Source organism: Thamnophis sirtalis, unplaced genomic scaffold, assembly GCF_051295495.1.
Source record: "Thamnophis sirtalis isolate CommonGarterSnake01/CBP01778 unplaced genomic scaffold, rThaSir2_p1.2 scaffold_4, whole genome shotgun sequence".
NCBI lineage: Eukaryota > Metazoa > Chordata > Lepidosauria > Squamata > Natricidae > Thamnophis > Thamnophis sirtalis.
Genome location: NW_028261384.1, coordinates 130448918 through 130467716, shown reverse-complemented (window position 1 = coordinate 130467716; position 18799 = coordinate 130448918). Strand labels below are relative to the sequence as shown.

General features: G+C 40.3%; 1 protein-coding gene across 1 annotated transcript; it reads right to left on the bottom strand.

The window, feature by feature from the left end:
* Positions 1–646: 646 nt before the first annotated feature.
* On the bottom strand, positions 647–17739 carry LOC148046587 (vomeronasal type-2 receptor 26-like). Its single transcript, XM_087714863.1, has 5 exons — positions 17482–17739; positions 11826–12680; positions 8614–8841; positions 5447–5573; positions 647–1563 (listed from the first exon to the last, which is right to left on the bottom strand). The coding sequence occupies exons 1-5, from the start codon at positions 17737–17739 to the stop codon at positions 647–649; spliced, it is 2385 nt and encodes a 794-aa protein (XP_087570989.1).
* Between the last annotated feature and the right edge of the window lie 1060 nt (positions 17740–18799).

Genomic DNA, 18799 nt, shown 5'->3' with positions numbered 1-18799 from the left:
AAAAACGATGAGGAAAACATGTTTATCATATCTTTTTATAGTATCTAAGACTTGGAAATGGTATCTGGGTTTAATATGATAGCTGGGGGAATGACATGGATTAACTGCAGGATATAGCTAGGAAAAAGGTAATTCTATTCCACACATAGCTTCATAGTAAATATATGTTTAATATAGTAAATATATGTTCGTGATCCATGAAATGCGCACATGTCAAAAGCGCACCGACAAAACTACGGCGAGAAAACAGTGAGGACGAAATCATGACCACAGAAGCGCGCTGATAAATGCGCACTTGCCTCCAGAAGTTGTGAATGCTCCAACATTCATTTTAAAGAAGATGTTGGGTAACCATTTGTCTGAGGTAGTGTAGGGTTTTCTGCCTAAGCAGGGGGTTGGACTAGAAGACCTCCAAGGTCCATTCCAACTCTGTTATTCTATTCTAAATGGAGGATAAAAATAAATCTAAAGTTAAAGGAAGTATATTATTTTTTTAAAAATGTGAAGGATCATTTTATATTCTACAAGAGGCAGAGAATGAAATCATACATGTTTAGTGGGTTTTATTTGCAGCTAAGGACATGTTTTGTATTTATTTCTCAAATTGCATTGAACGTTGCCTCACAATTCTATCCAAGTACAGATTTCAAAAGTTATTTTCCTTCTTGTTGTTCCTTATTAATTGTCCTTTGGTGTTAAGGTCAGGCCTCAAAATGATGATATAACATTTTGGAGCAAAGATGCAACTCAGTAATCCAGTGCTGGAAGCCAAGATGGAGAAGATCTCCACAGCCACCATATATTTCCCTTTGGTACTTAGATAAGTTGGGACAAAAGACAACCAGACACTGCAAAAGACCAACATGCTGAAGGTGATAAATTTGGCTTCATTAAATGTGTCTGGCAGTTTCCGAGCAAAAAAGGCTACCATGAAGCTGATGAGAGCCAGAAAACCCATATAGCCCAGAATGTAGTAAAACATGTTTCCTGATCCTTCATTGCATTCCAATACAATTTCTTCAGGCAGAGTTGTCATATCTAAATTTAGAAATGGAGGATCAGTACCCAGCCATATCATGCAAATACTTGTTTGAATAAGTGAGCCACACAAAACAATAGCAGATGCAAATCTTTTCCCCACCCATTTCCTTATTCCAGCTCCTGGTTTAGTAGCCATGAAAGCAAGAACCACTATAGTTGTTTTAGCCAGGACAGAAGAAACAGCCACTGAGAAGATGATGCCAAATGTAGTTTGTCGGAAAAGGCAAGTCAGTGACTGAGGGCAGCCGATGAATAACAGAGAACAGAGAAAGCAGAGAAGGAGTGAAATAAGGAGAACGTAAGTGAGAGTTTGGTTGTTTGCTTTGACAATTGGAGTCTTCCGGTGCTTAATAAAGATTCCAAGCACCAAGACTGTGGTTGAAGAAAGAGCAAGAGCCATAACAGACAAACCCGTGCCTAAAGGATCAACATAACTTAGGTAATTTAGTTCCTTGGAAAGGCATTGGATTTTTTCTTTGTTAGGATATTGATCTTCAGGGCATCTGAAGCAGTCATTCATATCTTGGAGAAAGGGAGAGAAACAGGGAAGACATAAAATACATGAGAAGGAGTTGACGGCCTTGTAGATTTGATGTAGACTTTCTCATACTATGATACAATGTTATAATACGGTGTAATTAATAATTATGGCACTTCCAAAATATTCCTTTGGGGCAGGGGTGTCAAACTCAAGGCCTGGGAACCAGATCTGGCCCTTAGGATGCTTAGACCTGGACTGTGGGGCCGCCCTGGACACATCCGGCTTGTGGTGCCTCTGCCAGCGAAAATGCCCAAGCTCTGTTTTCGCTGGCAGAGGGTTACAGGAGGCCATTCCAGCTGAAAACAGAGCACATGAAGGCTGCGGGCAGCTCTCCTGAGTTCCGTATTTCCTGGTAGAGGGTTGCAGGAAAATGGTTTGGCCGTTGCAGCCAATACAGAGCTCGGGAGATTGTTTTCTCTGGCACAGTGCTCGAGGCACCACAGGCACCCCAACATGAGTGATGTTGAGCTGGCCATGCCCACTCCACCCTTCTGCATCATCACAACCATGATGCAGCCCTCAATGAAATCGAGTGACATATCTGCTTTAGGACAAATTCTAGGATTCTTGCAAGTGGAATTGAATTCTTCTCATGAGCTTTCCCTGAAATTCCCAAACCTTTTTCTAGTGGATCATTTGGTTGGTGTTGATTATGTAACTAGTTGATACATTAAAAACACACACACACACACACACACACACACACACACCACTAATCCAGTTTTCAGCAACAGGTTCCACAAATCTAGCGAGCCATTTAGAACCAGTTGCACCAGTGGAACCGGCCCTGACCCCTCACTCACTCAGCCCTGCCCTTCTGGAGGCCACTTGTTCACTTGCTCGCTCCCCCCACCCGTTGGCACTCTATTAGCCCTGCCCACTGCTCACTGATTGGCTGGCTCACCAATCACCCAGCTCACCTCTAAGAGCCCTATCTAAACCCACTTACCATTTTTCCTGCTTGGCTCTCTATTGCTGCTTGCTGACTCCGAGGAGGTAAGTAAGCTGCAGCTAAGCACGGAGCTGGAGCAGCCTGCCGCGACCCTGCACTATAAGCAAGTCCGGTGACCTTTTGTGGCTTTGCAAGGATCCCGGACTTGCCTAAGATGCCGGCCACCAGCAAGCACAGGTGCGGGGGGTGGGAACAATGGTAGGAGCTTACGCGGCACGGCTGGTGTCTTTGGCAAGTTCGCAAGGCCTTTGCAAGGACCCGGGACTTGCTTAAGATGCCTGGCCACCAGCAAGCACAGGCACCGGGGTGAGGACGGCGGCGGGAGCTTACCTCCTAGGCACCGGCCACGTCACGCAAGCTACCACCCATCGCCCCGGAAGTCCAGGGACGGGAGGTCTGGCCGCCAGCAAATTTCTGCCGAGGCGGCCCGGGTGGGCGAAAGAGCGAGCGAGCGAGTGATGGAGGATCAGGCAGGGCACTAAGGATCCTTCACCTCCCTTCGCTCCCACTTTGTCTTGATGATGTCGCCACAGCTGCCGGGCATGGACGGATGGAGGTAGCCAGAGCGGCGGAGAGGTGGACCGGCGAGTGAGGGAGCGAACGAGGGAGGATCAGGCTGCCTGATTATATAATAAATTCACAGCTTATACATTTGAATTAGATATTTTTCAATTCATGTTTAACCTATACTTGATATACTTGTATTCAATACATATATTCTGCGATCAAAAGATGCTTTCCATAACTTATATGTATAGAATATTCTTGGTATTTATTGGAAGTTCTATCACAACAGAAACAGCCTGAAAAATTAGAACTTCTCTATAGTAATGATCGTTTGTTAAGTCCCCCCAAAAAAGGAAAGGAAAAACCAAACCAAAACCATAGATTAATGGAATCTACCGTATTTAAACTAAAAATGGTTTCCTTACTTCAGATTTCAATTCAGCATTTCATCTTGGTTTCTGAGTCAGGGAGTTATGGCTACATATTCAATGCTTAGAGTTCTACTTTTCCTTGATACATCACAGGTGGGAGTGATTTAGGGCTTTCTCTTATGAAAACTGGGCAAATATTTCTATATTCTGATGAAACAAACAATCTGAATTAAAATCATACTCTTCCTCTCTCCAACCTGTTAAAAACTTTAGGAGTAAAGTTATTATATAAAACAACAGAATTTTGTTGCTGTTGTTAAGCTCCTGGCTGTACCTGAACATGTTTGTGTGTAAGAAAAAGATCATTTTTGTTTAGTAGCAGCTGAGAAAAAAAAAAAAAAGTACTCTATTCCATGCTGAAGATATGGTTATCTCCGTCCGTCCATGCCGGGCAGTTGCAGCGACATCATCAAGATGAAGAGTGAGAGGAGGAATTTTGGGAGTTGAAGTCCATAAGTCTTAAAGCTGTCAAGTTTGAACACCCCCTGGAGTTTTTTTCCTAAAGGGTTAGGGGTGCAAGGGTCTTGAAACTTGACAGCTTTAAGACTTGCGTGCTTCAATGCCAGAGTTCCTGAGCCAACATGACTGGAGGAGGAATTCTGGGAGTTGAAGTCCACAAGTCTTAAAACTGTCACATTTTAATATCCTTGGTTTTTTTTTCCTAAAGAGTTAGGGGTGCAAGGGTCTTGTAACTTGACAGCTTTAAGACTTGCGTGCTTCAAATGCCAGAGTTTCTGAGCCAACATTTTGGTTGCTAAGCAAGAGTGCTGTTAAGTGAGTTTCATCACATTTTACAGGTTGGCCACACCCACCCAGTCACATGACTGCCAAGCCACTCCCACTTGGTCACCTGGCCCGTAAGCCATTCCCACAAAGCAGGCCACACCTACAGAAGATGTTCTAAATTTTTTGAAACCCACCACTGGATAGAAACTATCATTAATAAAAAGGAAGAGATTCCCTTTTTACGATTCTGTATTCCCTGTTACAGGTAGAAGTGGGTGACTGGATAGAAAATGTGAAAACATTTATCATTCAAGCTACCAGTTGTTTCTTCCTTGCAGTGTTCTATTGCTCTCATTCAGCAACCTTAAAAACTCAAAGAGCCACAAAGGTCCTAACTGGAAGCCCCCTGTTCAATTCTGGAGCCAAATGGAAGTCCGGTTCCCTGACCATAGAGTTGTCTCTAGGGACTCATAGACTCATCCTTTTTCCTCTATCTGTCCTAACCGAAACCCTATCAATTGTGGAGCTTTTGCAGAGGGATGAAAGAGCCCCAGAGCCAAGGGGTTGCTGACCCCTGCTGTAATTACGTGGCACATTCAACCACAAAATGAAAATAGCCTGATGCATTATACCAACGCCGCTTAGCTGAAACCATAATGATGTCACACACCAAGGAAGCAAGTTAAAGAATTTGCAAAAGTCACATCAAGTCATCACAATGACAATCAATGTGAAATGTACACCACATGGATGAACAGTTAGTTCCAACCCTATAGGTCTTTAGATGGTTAAGATATGGCTTTTCCCCCAGGTTTTGGGATCAACTTGAGTGGAATCCCCAATGTGAGTTGTAGAAGTTTTCATTTTTGTTGATCAAAATTTTATTGCTTTTAATATGTTATATTATTCTGTTCCAATTATTTCAGATATTTTTGTCTTTTATACGCTGTCCAGAGTTACACAGCTTGGATAAGTGCATACACATTTAAATAAATTTAGGATAAAAAGTAGAGTCACTTAAGCAAGAACCAATGAGATTATATAATAAATAAGACATTATATATCCCCATCTAACACCTTTCTTTACTACTATTTCCTTAGTGACATATCTTTGGTTGTTACACATTTTCATGAATATTAATCAGTGGGAAGTGTTGGCACATCTTCCCCTTTCCATCCTGCTGTACAATAAAACTAAATTAGTGACATAGATGTTTCATTTGTAGTTTATAATATGGTATTCCCTACCTGTCTGGTTGGAAATCTTTCCCGATGGACATTCAGCACAACCATAGCAACAAAATTGTTCCCCTTCTTTGCTTTGTCTGCTATAGCCCGGAAGGCAGCGGCGGTTGCACAGGGACAAGGGCATAACCTGTCCATGGGAAAGAAGAACCCCACACAGTCACATTTGTTGTTTAGTTAAACTTCAGAGCATCATGGACTTCAGGGTGTTTTTGTTTCCAGAACATTGCTAAGGAAGAAGATTCCCTTAGTTACCAGATTGTAGATATTGATTTTGAATTCTATCAGATGCCGTGGATAGAACTAACATGGGTTAATAGCCCAAAGATGTTTTTTCAAAAGGCAACGAGACTTTCTTTGTTTTTTCCTTGAAGACATTCTACTTCATATCTAAGTAGCTTCTTCAGAAATGAAGAAGCTGCTTGGATGAGAAGCAAAATGTCTTCAAGGAAAAACAGGCAATCCAGTTGCCTTTTGAAAAAGCACCTTTGGGACAACCATGACCTGGATGACTGAGAGTATCCATAGACTTCATTCTAGCCTTCTTTACCTTGGTAAGGAATTTGGTATTATGTTGATACACTATTTCCCTGAAAATAAAACCTCCTTGGATAACAAACCCAATCAGGCATGCACTAAAATAACCTCTCCCCCCAAAAAACTAAGCCCTCCCTGAAAATATTGCAACATAGCAGCAGCCATGAGGTGACAATGCGGCTGTGCAGGTTATCATGGGGGCACCTAGGTGCTCCCATGTTGCACCCCTTTTAGGTAGCCTGCACTGGTTGCCGGTTGTCTTCCAGGTGTGATTCAAGGTACTAATTATGACATTTAAAACACTCCATGGCTTAGGCCCTGGATACCTGCGAAACCACTTACTGCCACCAGTGGCCTCCCACCGTCCAGTGTGATCCCACAGAGTTGGCCTCCTCAGACAGTGTCGCCTAGCGACCCCCAGGGGGAGAGCCTTCTCTGTGGGAGCGCCTTCCCTCTGGAATGAGTTGCCCCTGGAGCTTTGTATAATCCCCGACCTCCAGTCCTTCCAACGCACCCAAAGGTTGGCTCTTCCAGCAAGCCAGCCTGGCCTGAACAAAATAAAATAAATTATTGATTATTGTTAATTTTAATCAATTTTTTAAAATGTTATTGTTAATCTTAATTGGGTTTGTTTTTTGGATATTCTATCTAATTTTTAAACTTTTGTAATATGTTTTTTTTAATGATGTACACCGCCCTGAGTCCTTGGGAGAAGGGCAGCATATAAATCCAATAAACCAAACCAAACCAAAAATGTTCGCTGCCTTCTGCACCTCAAAAATAATAAGACCTCCCCGAAAATAAGGCCGAGTGCTTATTTTTTTGGGGGGTGTCAAAAGAAAATAAGACCCTTATTTTCCTGTCTTATTTGGGGGGAGACATGGTACATTTGTTCTGATCCCCCTCCTCCATCCCGGAACAAAAGCCGAGACAAATGTAAATGATAATGTTTTTTAATAAGTCCAGACTCTCGTTGGCTGGAAGCCAAATAAACAAAGAAATAAGCACTTTGGCAGCAAGTCCTACAAACCTTGGCAGCAATGCAAACAAACTCTGGCAGCAATCCAGCCTGCCAAGTTTGTTTCTCGTTAGTCTCTAACGTTGACTTCTGCAAGAAGGGTGTGGCACAAGCAGTCTCTTTTATAATCTGGAGAGGAGCTTAATGAGCATCAGCTGAACGTAATTACCTCTGGTAATTACATAGTTGTTCTTGACGCCGAGTAGCCCTTCAACGGCGTGCATCCCGAAACAACTCACAGATGGTTTCTGGATCACTCTCTCTTATCTCCTCCCCACTGATCCAAGACTCAGGCGCCACCTAGTGGCCAACCAGTCTCTCTGCGCCCTAAGACCCCTCGCTGTTGGAGTCTGGTGGCAGCTCCAACGGCTCCTGCCGGGCCACAACAGGTATTAATGTAAATTCCCAGAGTTTTTCAGCAATATCTGTTCATCACTTTGCAAAATCAAAAACAGTTTATTTATTGACCATTCAAAGTCACAAGGGCACTGAAAAAAGTGACTTATGACTGTTTTTCACACTTACGAGTTTTGCAATATCCCCACTGTCACAAGAGGCCAGGCGAGGAGACGCGCCCCTCGACATGAGTGATGTCGAGTTGGCCGCACCCACCCAGTCACATGTTCACCCAGCCATGCCGACCCAGCTGGTCATTAGGGTAGAACACCAGTTGTTAAATTATTTGAATCCCAGCACTGGATGTAATCTTAAAAATAAATGATTGCTAATATTGTTGCATTAAAAGTTACTTATTGAGAAATGTATGGATTTCTTTGTCCCAAAGGTGCTTTTCTTTTTTCCAGAAGGGAACTGGAATTTCTTGGGCTTTTTCAAAGCAGTTTTAGTTTGCTAAGATTCTTTCTATTAGCTGTAAGTAAATAAAGAATTGAACTTGATTGGATTTTTATCTGCTGTCTCTGGCCTTGAGCTTGATGATTTACAACATATTTGCTCCACAGTTACTTTCATCTAAGATAAGCTACTTCTGTTGTGCCTCTTTTTGATCTTCATTCACCTCACTATCTCATCTTCAACATCTGGTTCTGTACTGATATTTTGTTATTTGACCTAACCAATGAAGAAATTATGAAATCAGGAAATATGTTCCTCACAATTCCCATAGATCAGTGGTGGGTTTCAAATTATTTTAGAATCTCTTCTGTAGGTGTGGCCTGCTTTCTGGGAGTGGCTTGCTGGAACCGGTTCTAAACGGCGTGACCACTTAACAACGCTCTTGTTTAGCAACCAAAATGTTGGTTCAGAAAATCTGGCATCTGAAGCACGCAAGTCTTAAAGTTGTCAAGTTACAAGACCCTTTAGAAAAAAAAAACCCAGTGGTGTTCAAACTTGACAGCTGTAAGACTTGTGGACTTCAACTCCCAGAATTCCTCCTCTCGTTCTTCATCTTGATGATGTGCGGACAGGCGGGGGGAGGGAGCTGGAACCAGTTCTAAACGGCACTGTAGATTTGTGGAACCTCTTCTACAGAAGAAGTTATAACTGGCAGGAACCCACCCCTGCCATAGATGAACATTACTCTTAATGATGAGTTGAACCCAGTCATGCATGAGGTTTAGTGAATATATCAACCTTAGATCTTGGTGTTTAGTCCTACCTCTCCAAATGTATAATGCCAGGTAATGATCTTCTCATTGATAGACAACTGTTTGTCCCATGGAGCTTGAGGATCCATTTTCCCGACTTTCACTTTTAAGAAAGATTGATTTGGAAAAGTTATCCAGTTGACAATATCAAATCCGTCTACTAATTCACCATTCTCATTAAAAAACAAGGTGTCTCCTGCACTGTTGTTAAACGAGATCTTCTTCAGAAAAGGGTGGATCTTTAGGTGAAGAAAGCCAAGGGTAGGTTTCACCAAATCGTCTTTACCTGTTTATTTCTGAACTATATCTACCACCCACTCTCAAAACATCTCAACGGTTTGCAATGTATACGCCCACTGAAAATCAAAGCACTAATAAGCAGATAAATTTACAGCTTAGAAGAACAAAGGAGAAAAGTAGCAATAATAATTGAAATGAGCAACCTGAGCAATTAAACACTGATACACAAGATCAGGTGTCTTGACAACAGCTCCAAAACTAGTTCTGTGTTCTCTGTCTGAAAACGGTTAAGCAGCAACTATTGGTAGAGTGCCTACTTTTCTTTCAGGCTTTATTATACACAAGTTTCTTTCTCATCCATGATCAAACAGTGGATTCACTCTGTTTTATTTTGCATCAGCTAGGACTTATTGGGGAATAATAGTAGGTTCATTGAGGGATTGAATCTCTTTTTCAAGATCTAATTGCTGACAAGGTCTCTGAAAAGGGGTAGAATCATTAAATTATTCATCTCTGTTTCCTTGTAATAACTTGCTGGCCTATCTGTGCCAAATTACTGTATAAAACGAATCAGAGTATAAGATGCAACTTAGTTTTTGGAGAGGAAAATAAGAAAAAAATAGTCTGCCTTTGCCTACCACCATCCATAATAGTGGTGGGTTTCAAAAAAATTTCGAACCTCCTCTGTGGGTGTGGCCTCCTTTGTGGGAGTGGCTTGCCGGCCATGTGACCCGGTGGGAGTGGCTTGCCAGCCATGTGTTCTCTCTCTCTCTCTCCTTCCTTTTGTCTCTCTCTGTCCCTTTTTCCTTTTTTTCTTTCATCTCTCTCTCACTTTTTCTTTCTTTTTTATTTATTTCTTTCTTCCTTTCTTTCTCTTTCTCTCTCTCTGTGAGTCTGTGTGTGTGTGTATGTGTGTGTGTGTGTGTGTGTGTCAATGTGGGTTTCAAAAATTTTTGGAACCTCTTCTGTAGGTGTGGCCTGCTTTCCAGGTCCACTGGTGGAACCTCTTCTAACTGGTTCGGTAGATTTGACGAACCGGTTCTACCGAATAGGTGCGAACTGGTAGGAACCCACTTCTGATCCACAGTATTCATCTAGCTAGGGTCCTGTCAGTGTGTAAGAGAGTTGAGGGTTGTTTGGAAACCAACAGTATTTGCTGTGTGAGCAAGAAGGAAGGAGACAGAAAGGAGCCTGGGCGTGGCTTGTTCTGTACTAAAGCTGTATATCTGAAACTAAAACTGAAAGCGAAACTTCTCTGCTGAACTACCACATTGGAAAACCTGCTTTTGGTATTGTGTATTTACTTAATGTGTTATATTATATATAAAGAGAAGTTATTGAATCCTGCTGAATCAGTGACTTGTGTGTGCTTTCTGAATATGATTGCTGCTGCAAATTCTGACACATCCTTGGAGCTAATAGTGAACAGTCAGGTCAGCTTCAGCACATTATTGCAGCCTTATTCAGCATGAGCAGCTGTTTGGTGAGTGAATCGGCCTCAGAATACCCCCAATCAGCTGTTCCAGGCTGCAGGGATTGCCACAAACCATCGCCTCCTCCGTGCCTTGTGTTTTTGGCTACATTCGGTGTATAAGACACACCCAAATTTTCACCCTCTTTGAGGGTTAGAGTTCAACACATTTACACTAGAAGTCATAACACAAGTTAAGAAGCACATGGCACAAGGACACAAGTAGCAGTGATAATTAAAAATTAGCAATATGGGCAATTGAAGTCTGGTACACAAGTTTAGATGTCTCTCCAACAGCTCCAAAACCAGTTCTTCCTCCTCAATCTGCAAAACTGTTAAGCAGCAAGCTAATGGTAGAGTAGGAGAATCTTAAATTTATCTCTCATCCCAAGTCCAGAATGCACATGCATGTCCTGTGTCTGATTATTTAACTCCTGATTTTCCTCCATTGCAGAGGAAACAACCACTTCCGAAACTGCTTTTCTTTGCTGTGCAAGCTGTGCTTCCTTGAAAGGTCCTAAGCTTTGTGACCTTGATTAATTAATTATTACCTTCTGCCTGTTTGCACTGCTATCGGAAGTTGACATGATCCTAATTAATTTCACCCCAAAGGCTTCCTTTGGTCTCCTAAGCAGCTATTCCAAGTCATTCCATTCAAGTTGCATTCCCCACTGTGTGTTTGCTGATTGTTAAGTCACTAAGTTGGGATCAACTCTTCATGACCCCATGGATGATAGTCCATGATCCTGCTCTCCTCCACTGTCTCCACTGGAGTTTGCCCAAATTCATGTTCATTGTGTTCATTCAATGACACTATCTAATCATCCTCTGCCATCCTCTTCTCCCTTTTCCTTCCATCTTGCCCGATATCAGAGTCTTTTCTAATGAGCTCTCTCTTCTCATTTGGTGGCCAAAGTATTTGAGCTTCAGCTTCAGTATCTGCCCTCCCAAGGAACAGTCGGAGTTGATTTCCTTCAGGATGAACTGATTTGATTTTCTTACAGTCCAAGGGACTCTCAACAGCCCTGTCTTTCAATCCTGAATCTGATCTCTGCTGAAGCCATCTTGTAAATTTCAATGCTGTCACACTGGATCATGGGATAGGGAGGTGGGAATTTGAGATAGCTGGGGTTGTGTAGTCAAAATCACATACTTTCTCTTGGGAACCAAGGACGTTCTCGTACCTGGCTGGAGGAAGGAGTGATGTCACTAGACCAGTGGATACTGCCATGATTGGGCCATGTGACCAATTGTTTGTGATTGAGGGAAAACGTTTAATTTTATTTAAAGAGTTGGTTTACCAGATATGTGCCAATGAGATATTTTCAATATCTATTCTTTAAGAAATCCAGCTGCCTTGGAGTTTTTGCTTGCAATGGATCAATTACTTGGAACCCTGACACTGTTCTTGCTACTTTGGTAGGAATAGCATGTATTCTACATCTTGAAGCCCTAGATTGCTATCTATTCATAAAAAAAAAACATAGTCTTGCTTAATGTGAAGAACATTACCTGAAAATGTTGCAGCTTTGAAGACTCAACATAGTGTTCATTGATCCCCAATCTGTATTTAGTTCTGGATGAATACATAGCATGAAAAGCATGAGCCACAGCATAGATTGCATTGTAGATGCTGTAGCTTTGACCTGTCATCTGCATTTCAAAAAGAGGCCCAGGGATGTTCTCCACCTGCTCATCTCCAGTGCAGGATGTCAATTGATTCTCCTCTCCACCTGCATCTTCAAATACACAGTCAAATGCCTGTTCCCAGAAAAGCTTGACGAAGCTGTCGACTTCAGAACGTGGATTCAGTTTATGAAGGAAATTTTGGAAATCTCTCACCTCCTTGGAAGGAATTGCAAATGATAAGGCTCCGTGGAAAATCTGTATTTTTATCTCTCTGTGAAATGTTTCAGATGAGAAATCCCAAGGAGCAGTCACAACCCACACTTTGTCAACAGGCTGCAATTCGGAAGTGTTAACCACAAACTCCAACCAATGAATATCCAACATGGCATGCGTATCTGCCTTTGCGACAACTACACTGGCATTTGAGTTATGGAGAGATACAATTATATTCTGTAATTGACCGATCAGTTTATCAATCTGAAAAAAATACTCATGACTAGGTGTTCTCTTTGTGAAGGCTATACAGATCTCTCTCTCGAAAAGCAGATGTGTTAAGGTCTGCACAAATATTTCTCCTTTCTCATCTCCTAAGGCAATGATCCCAACCCATTTCCATTGAAAATATAAGAGAAGCTGGACAAGTCCATTCAACTGATAAGTTTCACTAGGAGTCATCTGGTATAAGAAAGCAAATTGATTTTTTTCTCTTACTGCTGGTGAAAAGAAGCTATAGGTGACCTAGAGGAGATCAGAGAGATATTCATCCACCAGTTAGTGAATTTCATGCATTTGTTTGGTAGCTAAAGATTATTTTCCTTATTTTCAAGAATTGTAGACATTTATATCTGATTGTAAATGTATTAACAGCAGCCAGAATTGTATTTGCAAAAAACTGGAAAAACGAAACAATACCAAAAGAGGAAGAAGTTATCCGAAAAATAATGGACTGTGCCAAAATGAGTAAATTGACATTTGAAATTAGAGAACAAGAGGATGAACAATTTTATAAGATATGGGACTTGTTTTATCGGTGGCTAAGGGAAAAAAAAACTTTGGAAATGAAAAATGATATACTTATGCTTTAATTGAAAAAAGTAAATGATGATATAATTATGCTGTGAAATAATCTAACAATGACACAATGAAGAATTAATATAAGGTCTGGTGATATAATGTATAAGGTTAGGAACTTACTATAATGATACTTTGCTGCTGATGAAGCAATTTTAATAGGGGAACAAATGAAAACTGGTATATATAGGCAGCGACGCCTTGTTGAAAAATGAAGGAATAAGATCTCTGTTTGAAGGTATGAAATGCAAGGTTATCAATGAATAGAAGTATACTTTCTGGGGGAAAATAATGCTAATGTTAACTGAATATATATTGTAGAATGAAAATGAGGCCTTTAGTTATATTAGATGGAATATCTGAGACGGTAAATATTATTTGAAGATGCAGATGTTAAAACAACTGTAACCAAACGACATGCTGCATGTGATGATGGTTTTTTTTTCTTTTTTTCCTCCCCCTTCTTTTTTGGACCTTTTTGTCTTTTTTGTCTTTTTTGTCCTTTTTGACTTCCCCCTCCTTCCCCCCCTTTTTTTAAACCCTAGCTTATTGTGGTGTTTATTAAATATACAACAGAGAGATATGGGATGTATAAACTTAGTAGGGATGCACCTGTGATCAAATGACATATTGTATGTGATGATGGGGTTTCCCCCCCTTTTTTTTTCTTCCTCTCTTTTTCCCATTGTTGTCTATGTAATAAAAAAATAAAAGAATTGTCAAAAAAAAAGAAAAGAATTGTAGACATTTAAAAAAGAAATTCAGTGAACGTCATCTGATGTAAGATGTTGGACTTGCACCGAAGAGTACTAGGTTCTAATTCTTCCTCAGTCCACTAACAATCATTGCTAACTTTGGGCCAATTTTTCTTTTTCAGTTAGTCTTCCTCACAGGGGAAGGGAGAGGTAGATATTTGAAATTCTATAAAAGGTAGAATAGACAATCAACAAAAATACAGACACATTATCATCCCATGTTAGTTTTTTCATTTCCATTTCAATTGAAGATCTTAGAAAGTCGTTTGGCCAAATATTTAGTTAAAATGGGAAGTACCTTTCATATCTGATTCCAAAATGGAGTGAGGGCAGGAGTGGGCTTCAAAAATTTCAGCAATGGGTTCTCTGCCTGGTTGCTGGGTGGGCGTGGCTAGTCAGCTTCCTGCACCACAGCAGGGGGGGGGGCATTTTCACCTTCCACAGGCTCCAGAGCCTTTCCTTGAGTCTCTGAGAGGGCAAAAACTGCCCCCCCCCCCCGGGCTGGAATTTCTGGGAGGCCCGTTTTCCCCCCTCCATGCAGGCCCTGCACTAGTGGTGGGTTTCAAAAATTGTTGGAACCTACTCTGTGGGTGTGGCCTCCTTTGTGGGAGTGGTTTATCACCCATGTGACCGGATGGGAGTGGCTTGCTGCCCATGTGACCAGATATGAAATTATGAATTAGTACTTAAGTCGGTCCAAGTAGCTATTCAGAAACTCTGGCATTGAAGCATGCAAGTCTTAAAGCTGTCAAGTTACAAGATCCTTGCCAGTGGTGGGTTTCAAAAAATTTTGGAACCTTTTCTGTAGGTGTGGCCTGCTTTCCGGGTACACTAGTGGAACCTCTTCTAACCGGTTCAGTAGATTTGATGAACCGGTTCTACCGAATAGGTGCGAACTGGTAGGAACCCACCTCTGCCCTGCACTTAACTTGCATCTAAAATGGGCCGTGTGGAGAATCCTCGGAGGGGTGGGTAGGGTGGGTGGGGCCAGCCAGGGGTGGGATTTGGAGGTTCTCCAAACCAGCCATAATGTTAGCTATGGGTTCCCTGAAAGCCAGGTACACCCATAGCAGCCCAACCCTGAGTGGTGGTGGGTGGTGGTGAGAACAATAGAAGTTGCTTTATTTTGAGGGATCTCAGACTTGTTTTTCTAAGAGATTTCATCAGAGTTTCTTTAATTTTTACTTTTCTTTTTAAAGTCATTTTAATCTTCAGAATTATGAACTCCTCTATTCTCCCCTTCAGGGGGATTCCACATTATGTTATTAGTGGAAGATCAATGCTGGATCATGTTAAGCACGTTGGATATAGTAACCAGTCTCTTAATACGTTCTTCACTCAAATGTGTTTATTTGAGCCCATGCAGGTAGTGTGCAAGTTTGAGATGTTTCCGTACGGTTCCTTAAGGAGCAAGGGCTGGATCTGAAACATCCTTGTTTGCTACAAATTCAAATACTGCACACCTTTACATATAAACTATTGTTGTAAAGTCAAAGAAAGAAGTCTATACAGTGATATTGTACATGGAATTGCAGGGGAAACCTATATACAGTATAATACTATATATATATATATATATTCGAATCCCAGTAAGGATATGGCTAGCTGATGAGAGCTAAATAGCTTGAAATAGATCTATACTAGTCTTCCTTTATTTATTTATCAGCACAAATAAAAACACAAATATAACAAAGGCAACAGTAAAAATATTGGGTTTCTGTCTGGATGGACTCTTGTGACGAGCCTAATGACAGAGAGTGGAAGTGTGACCTTCCTCCCACACTTGGGCATACCAGGGGTTGTGACTTTAAGTATATACCTCCCACCCTGGCTGGCTGATAAAAGGAGTCGTTCTCTGTAGCTCAAATGGTTAACTCCCTGCCTGGGAGACAATAGAGCACAGGTTCGAATCCCAGTAAGGATATGGCTAGCTGATGAGAGCTAAATAGCTTGAAATAGATCTATACTAGTCTTCCTTTATTTATTTATCAGCACAAATAAAAACATATATATATATATATATATATATATATATATATATATATATATATATATATATATATATATATATATATATATATATATATATATATATATATATATATATATATATATATATATATATATATATATATATATATATATATATAAAGATCAGGCATTGTTTTCTCCCATCTCTACCAAACATTATTGGAAAAACAGGAATAGAATAGAGTTGGAAGGGACCTGGGAGGTTTTCTACTCCAAACTCCTGTGCAAGCAGAAGACCCTATTCCATTTCAAACAAGTGTCTGTCTATTCTCTTCTTAAAAACTTCCAGTGATGAAGCACTCACAACTTCTGAAGTGAACTGTTTCACTGGTATTTGTTGTCATATTAACATTTATTATCCTCCCGAAAGATTACACTTTTCAAATGGTCCTGATTATCGCTTTTGGAAACTACCAAAAATAAAGAAGGGAAGGAAAGGAAAGGACAGGAGAAAGCTTCATCATTGCCTTTTTCCAAGCATTTGATAGGTAGAAAGAGAATGAGACAGAGAGAAAATTGGATGGAAACAATTTAACAATGTAACCTACAGCCCTTGCATGCTTGACAATTTCCCACTCAAGTCTTCACAAGGTCCAGCTCTGGCTTTTGAGAGGTAACAAAATTGACTGAGGGTGATTAATTTTATTTTTTAGTTGACACATTACTTCTAATTGGATTGTTGCAATAATCAGAATTATTGAGCAAGGTAGTACCTTGCTCAATAGTAGTAACTATGAGAGGGATTTTGGAATCCTAGTGGACAACCATTTAAATATGAGCCGGCAGTGTGAAGTAGCTGCCAAAAAAGCCAACACAGTTCTAGGCTACATAAACAGAGGGATAGAATCAAGATCACATGAAGTGTTAATACTACTTTATAATGCCTTGGTAAGGCCACACTTGGAATACTGCATTCAGTTTTGGTCACCACGATGTAAAAAAGATGTGGAGACTCTAGAAAGAGTGCAGAGAAGAGCAACAAAGAGGATTAGGGGACTAAAACATATGAAGAACGGTTGCAGGAACTGCTATGTCTAGTTTAATGAAAAGAAGGACTAGGGGAGACATGATAGCAGTGTTCCAATATCTCAGGGGTTGCCACAAAGAAGAGGGAGTCAAACTATTCTCCAGGGCACTGAGTGTAGAACAAGAAGCAATGGGTGGAAACTAATCAAGGAGAGAAGCAACTTAGAACTGAGGAGAAATTTCCTGAGAGTTAGAACAATGAATCAGTGGAACAGCTTGCCTCCAGAAGTTGTGAATGCCCCAACACTGGAAGTCTTTAAGAAGATGTTGGATAGCCATGTGTCTGAAATGGTATAGGATTTCCTTCCTAGGCAGGGGGTTGGACTAGAAGACCTCCAAGGTCCCTTCCAACTCTGCTATTGTATTGTATTGTATTGTATTTTGCAATTTTTCAAAAGAAAGTGGGTTAACATTTCCCTGGAGCAACATCAGTTTAAAAGGACTTATTCTTCAGTTAAATACTCACACCTTTTGTCTTTTGTACTCTCTCTCCAATCTCCCTGTCCAACAAACAAACAAACAAACAAAATGGAATTTCCATAATAATATTATTTTCAATTTATTACACTCTTGTTACTTTCAAGTGGACTTTTTTATTTTCACACTGGTTATTTTCTTTTACTGATAGAATTCTAAAATATATCTCCCTGTCTTACCTGGGAAATTTTGTAGAGAGTTAAGATGGAGGCCATGTGTAGAGTGATTTCAGAATCAAGGCCCCCAATGGCTGCAATCAGAATCTTTTCAACATCACACTTGTAATTGGGGACAGTCTTCTTATGGCGAGATAGAAGATTCAGCGTATTTTGATTAGCCATGCGGGCACTGAAGTAACTTTCATAGATCTGGAACCCCAAGGTGATGTTGGGTAGAAGTTCCAGGTTCTCATTGATCTCATTCACAGCAAATACCATTGATAGGACATGCTGGTAATTCTTGGGCACTGTGCTAGAACAAGAAGAACATTGTATGTATGTACACAACATCTTGTACACTTGCTGGAATCATGCTCCTGTTTAACACCCATAATGAGAGATAACATACAATAAAATTGTTGCAACTAGAGATTGTCTAGGAAGGAAAGAAGGAAGGAAAGAAATATGTGCTAAGGATCAAATGAATTCCTTTACTGCATTGTATTCTATTCTTCTTTAAATGTTGTTTAACTAAATGAAGGAAGGTTATCCAGTCAGCTAGGATATGTTAGAAATACTGTGTAGCAGCAAGATTTAACCTAGAGGGTGTAAATTTGGAATATAAGATGAATATACAGAACTGATTTGTAGGCTTCATTTATATATAAGGCATAGTGGGGAACAATGGGTAGAAATAATGGTTATGAAAACAGAAGTGATATAAATACATTTTCAAATTTTCAAGGAAACTTCCAGGATTAGCTCATGAAAGTAGAAGAAGATGGGAGATGAAAACCTTAGATAACAGGAAAGATATATGATAATTGAATGCAGATTGCAGAAATATATCTAAACTATGAATGTCTATGATTAGACTTTAGGAAATATAACTGGAAAAAAAGGAAATTAGATATTTTATTAAGGGAATCAGGAAAATTATAGGATAATCTACAGGTAATTAAAATGCAGAGAAGTATGCTTGGAAGAGATTTGATTGATGTAAATGAGCAAAAATTTCAGAAAAACCCACACCAACCTCACTGTAAATGGGATTATATTATGATAGAAACATTTCAAGGCAGATAATACATTCAAGAAGAAAAAGTCAGCTATTTCTGTCAAATAGGAAGATACCAGGAAGAGATTAAAAGAGTGGAAGTGCTAAAACCTATGTTGACAAATAAGAAATCAGATGATAAGGCATTGAGGTTGGAAAAATGTTAGTGCATATATTGAAAAAAAAAACACAATGAAAGAAAAAGAACAAATTAGCAAATCACTGCACCCATTCTTTATGAGTTCAGTTTTGCTTAATAGCTGATAGACAAAAATAGAATCA

What these genes read in the sequence shown, in the direction of transcription:
- LOC148046587 (XM_087714863.1), bottom strand. Translation starts at nt 17,739, where the DNA reads ATGGTATTTGCTGTGAATGAGATCAATGAGAACCTGGAACTTCTACCC. An exon ending in CAAAGCTGCAACATTTTCAG is followed by an intron (nt 8,842 to 11,825) that starts GTAATGTTCTTC and finishes CTTCACCTAAAG; the next exon opens with ATCCACCCTTTTCTGAAGAA. An exon ending in GGCATTATACATTTGGAGAG is followed by an intron (nt 5,574 to 8,613) that starts GTAGGACTAAAC and finishes TCCCATGGACAG; the next exon opens with GTTATGCCCTTGTCCCTGTG.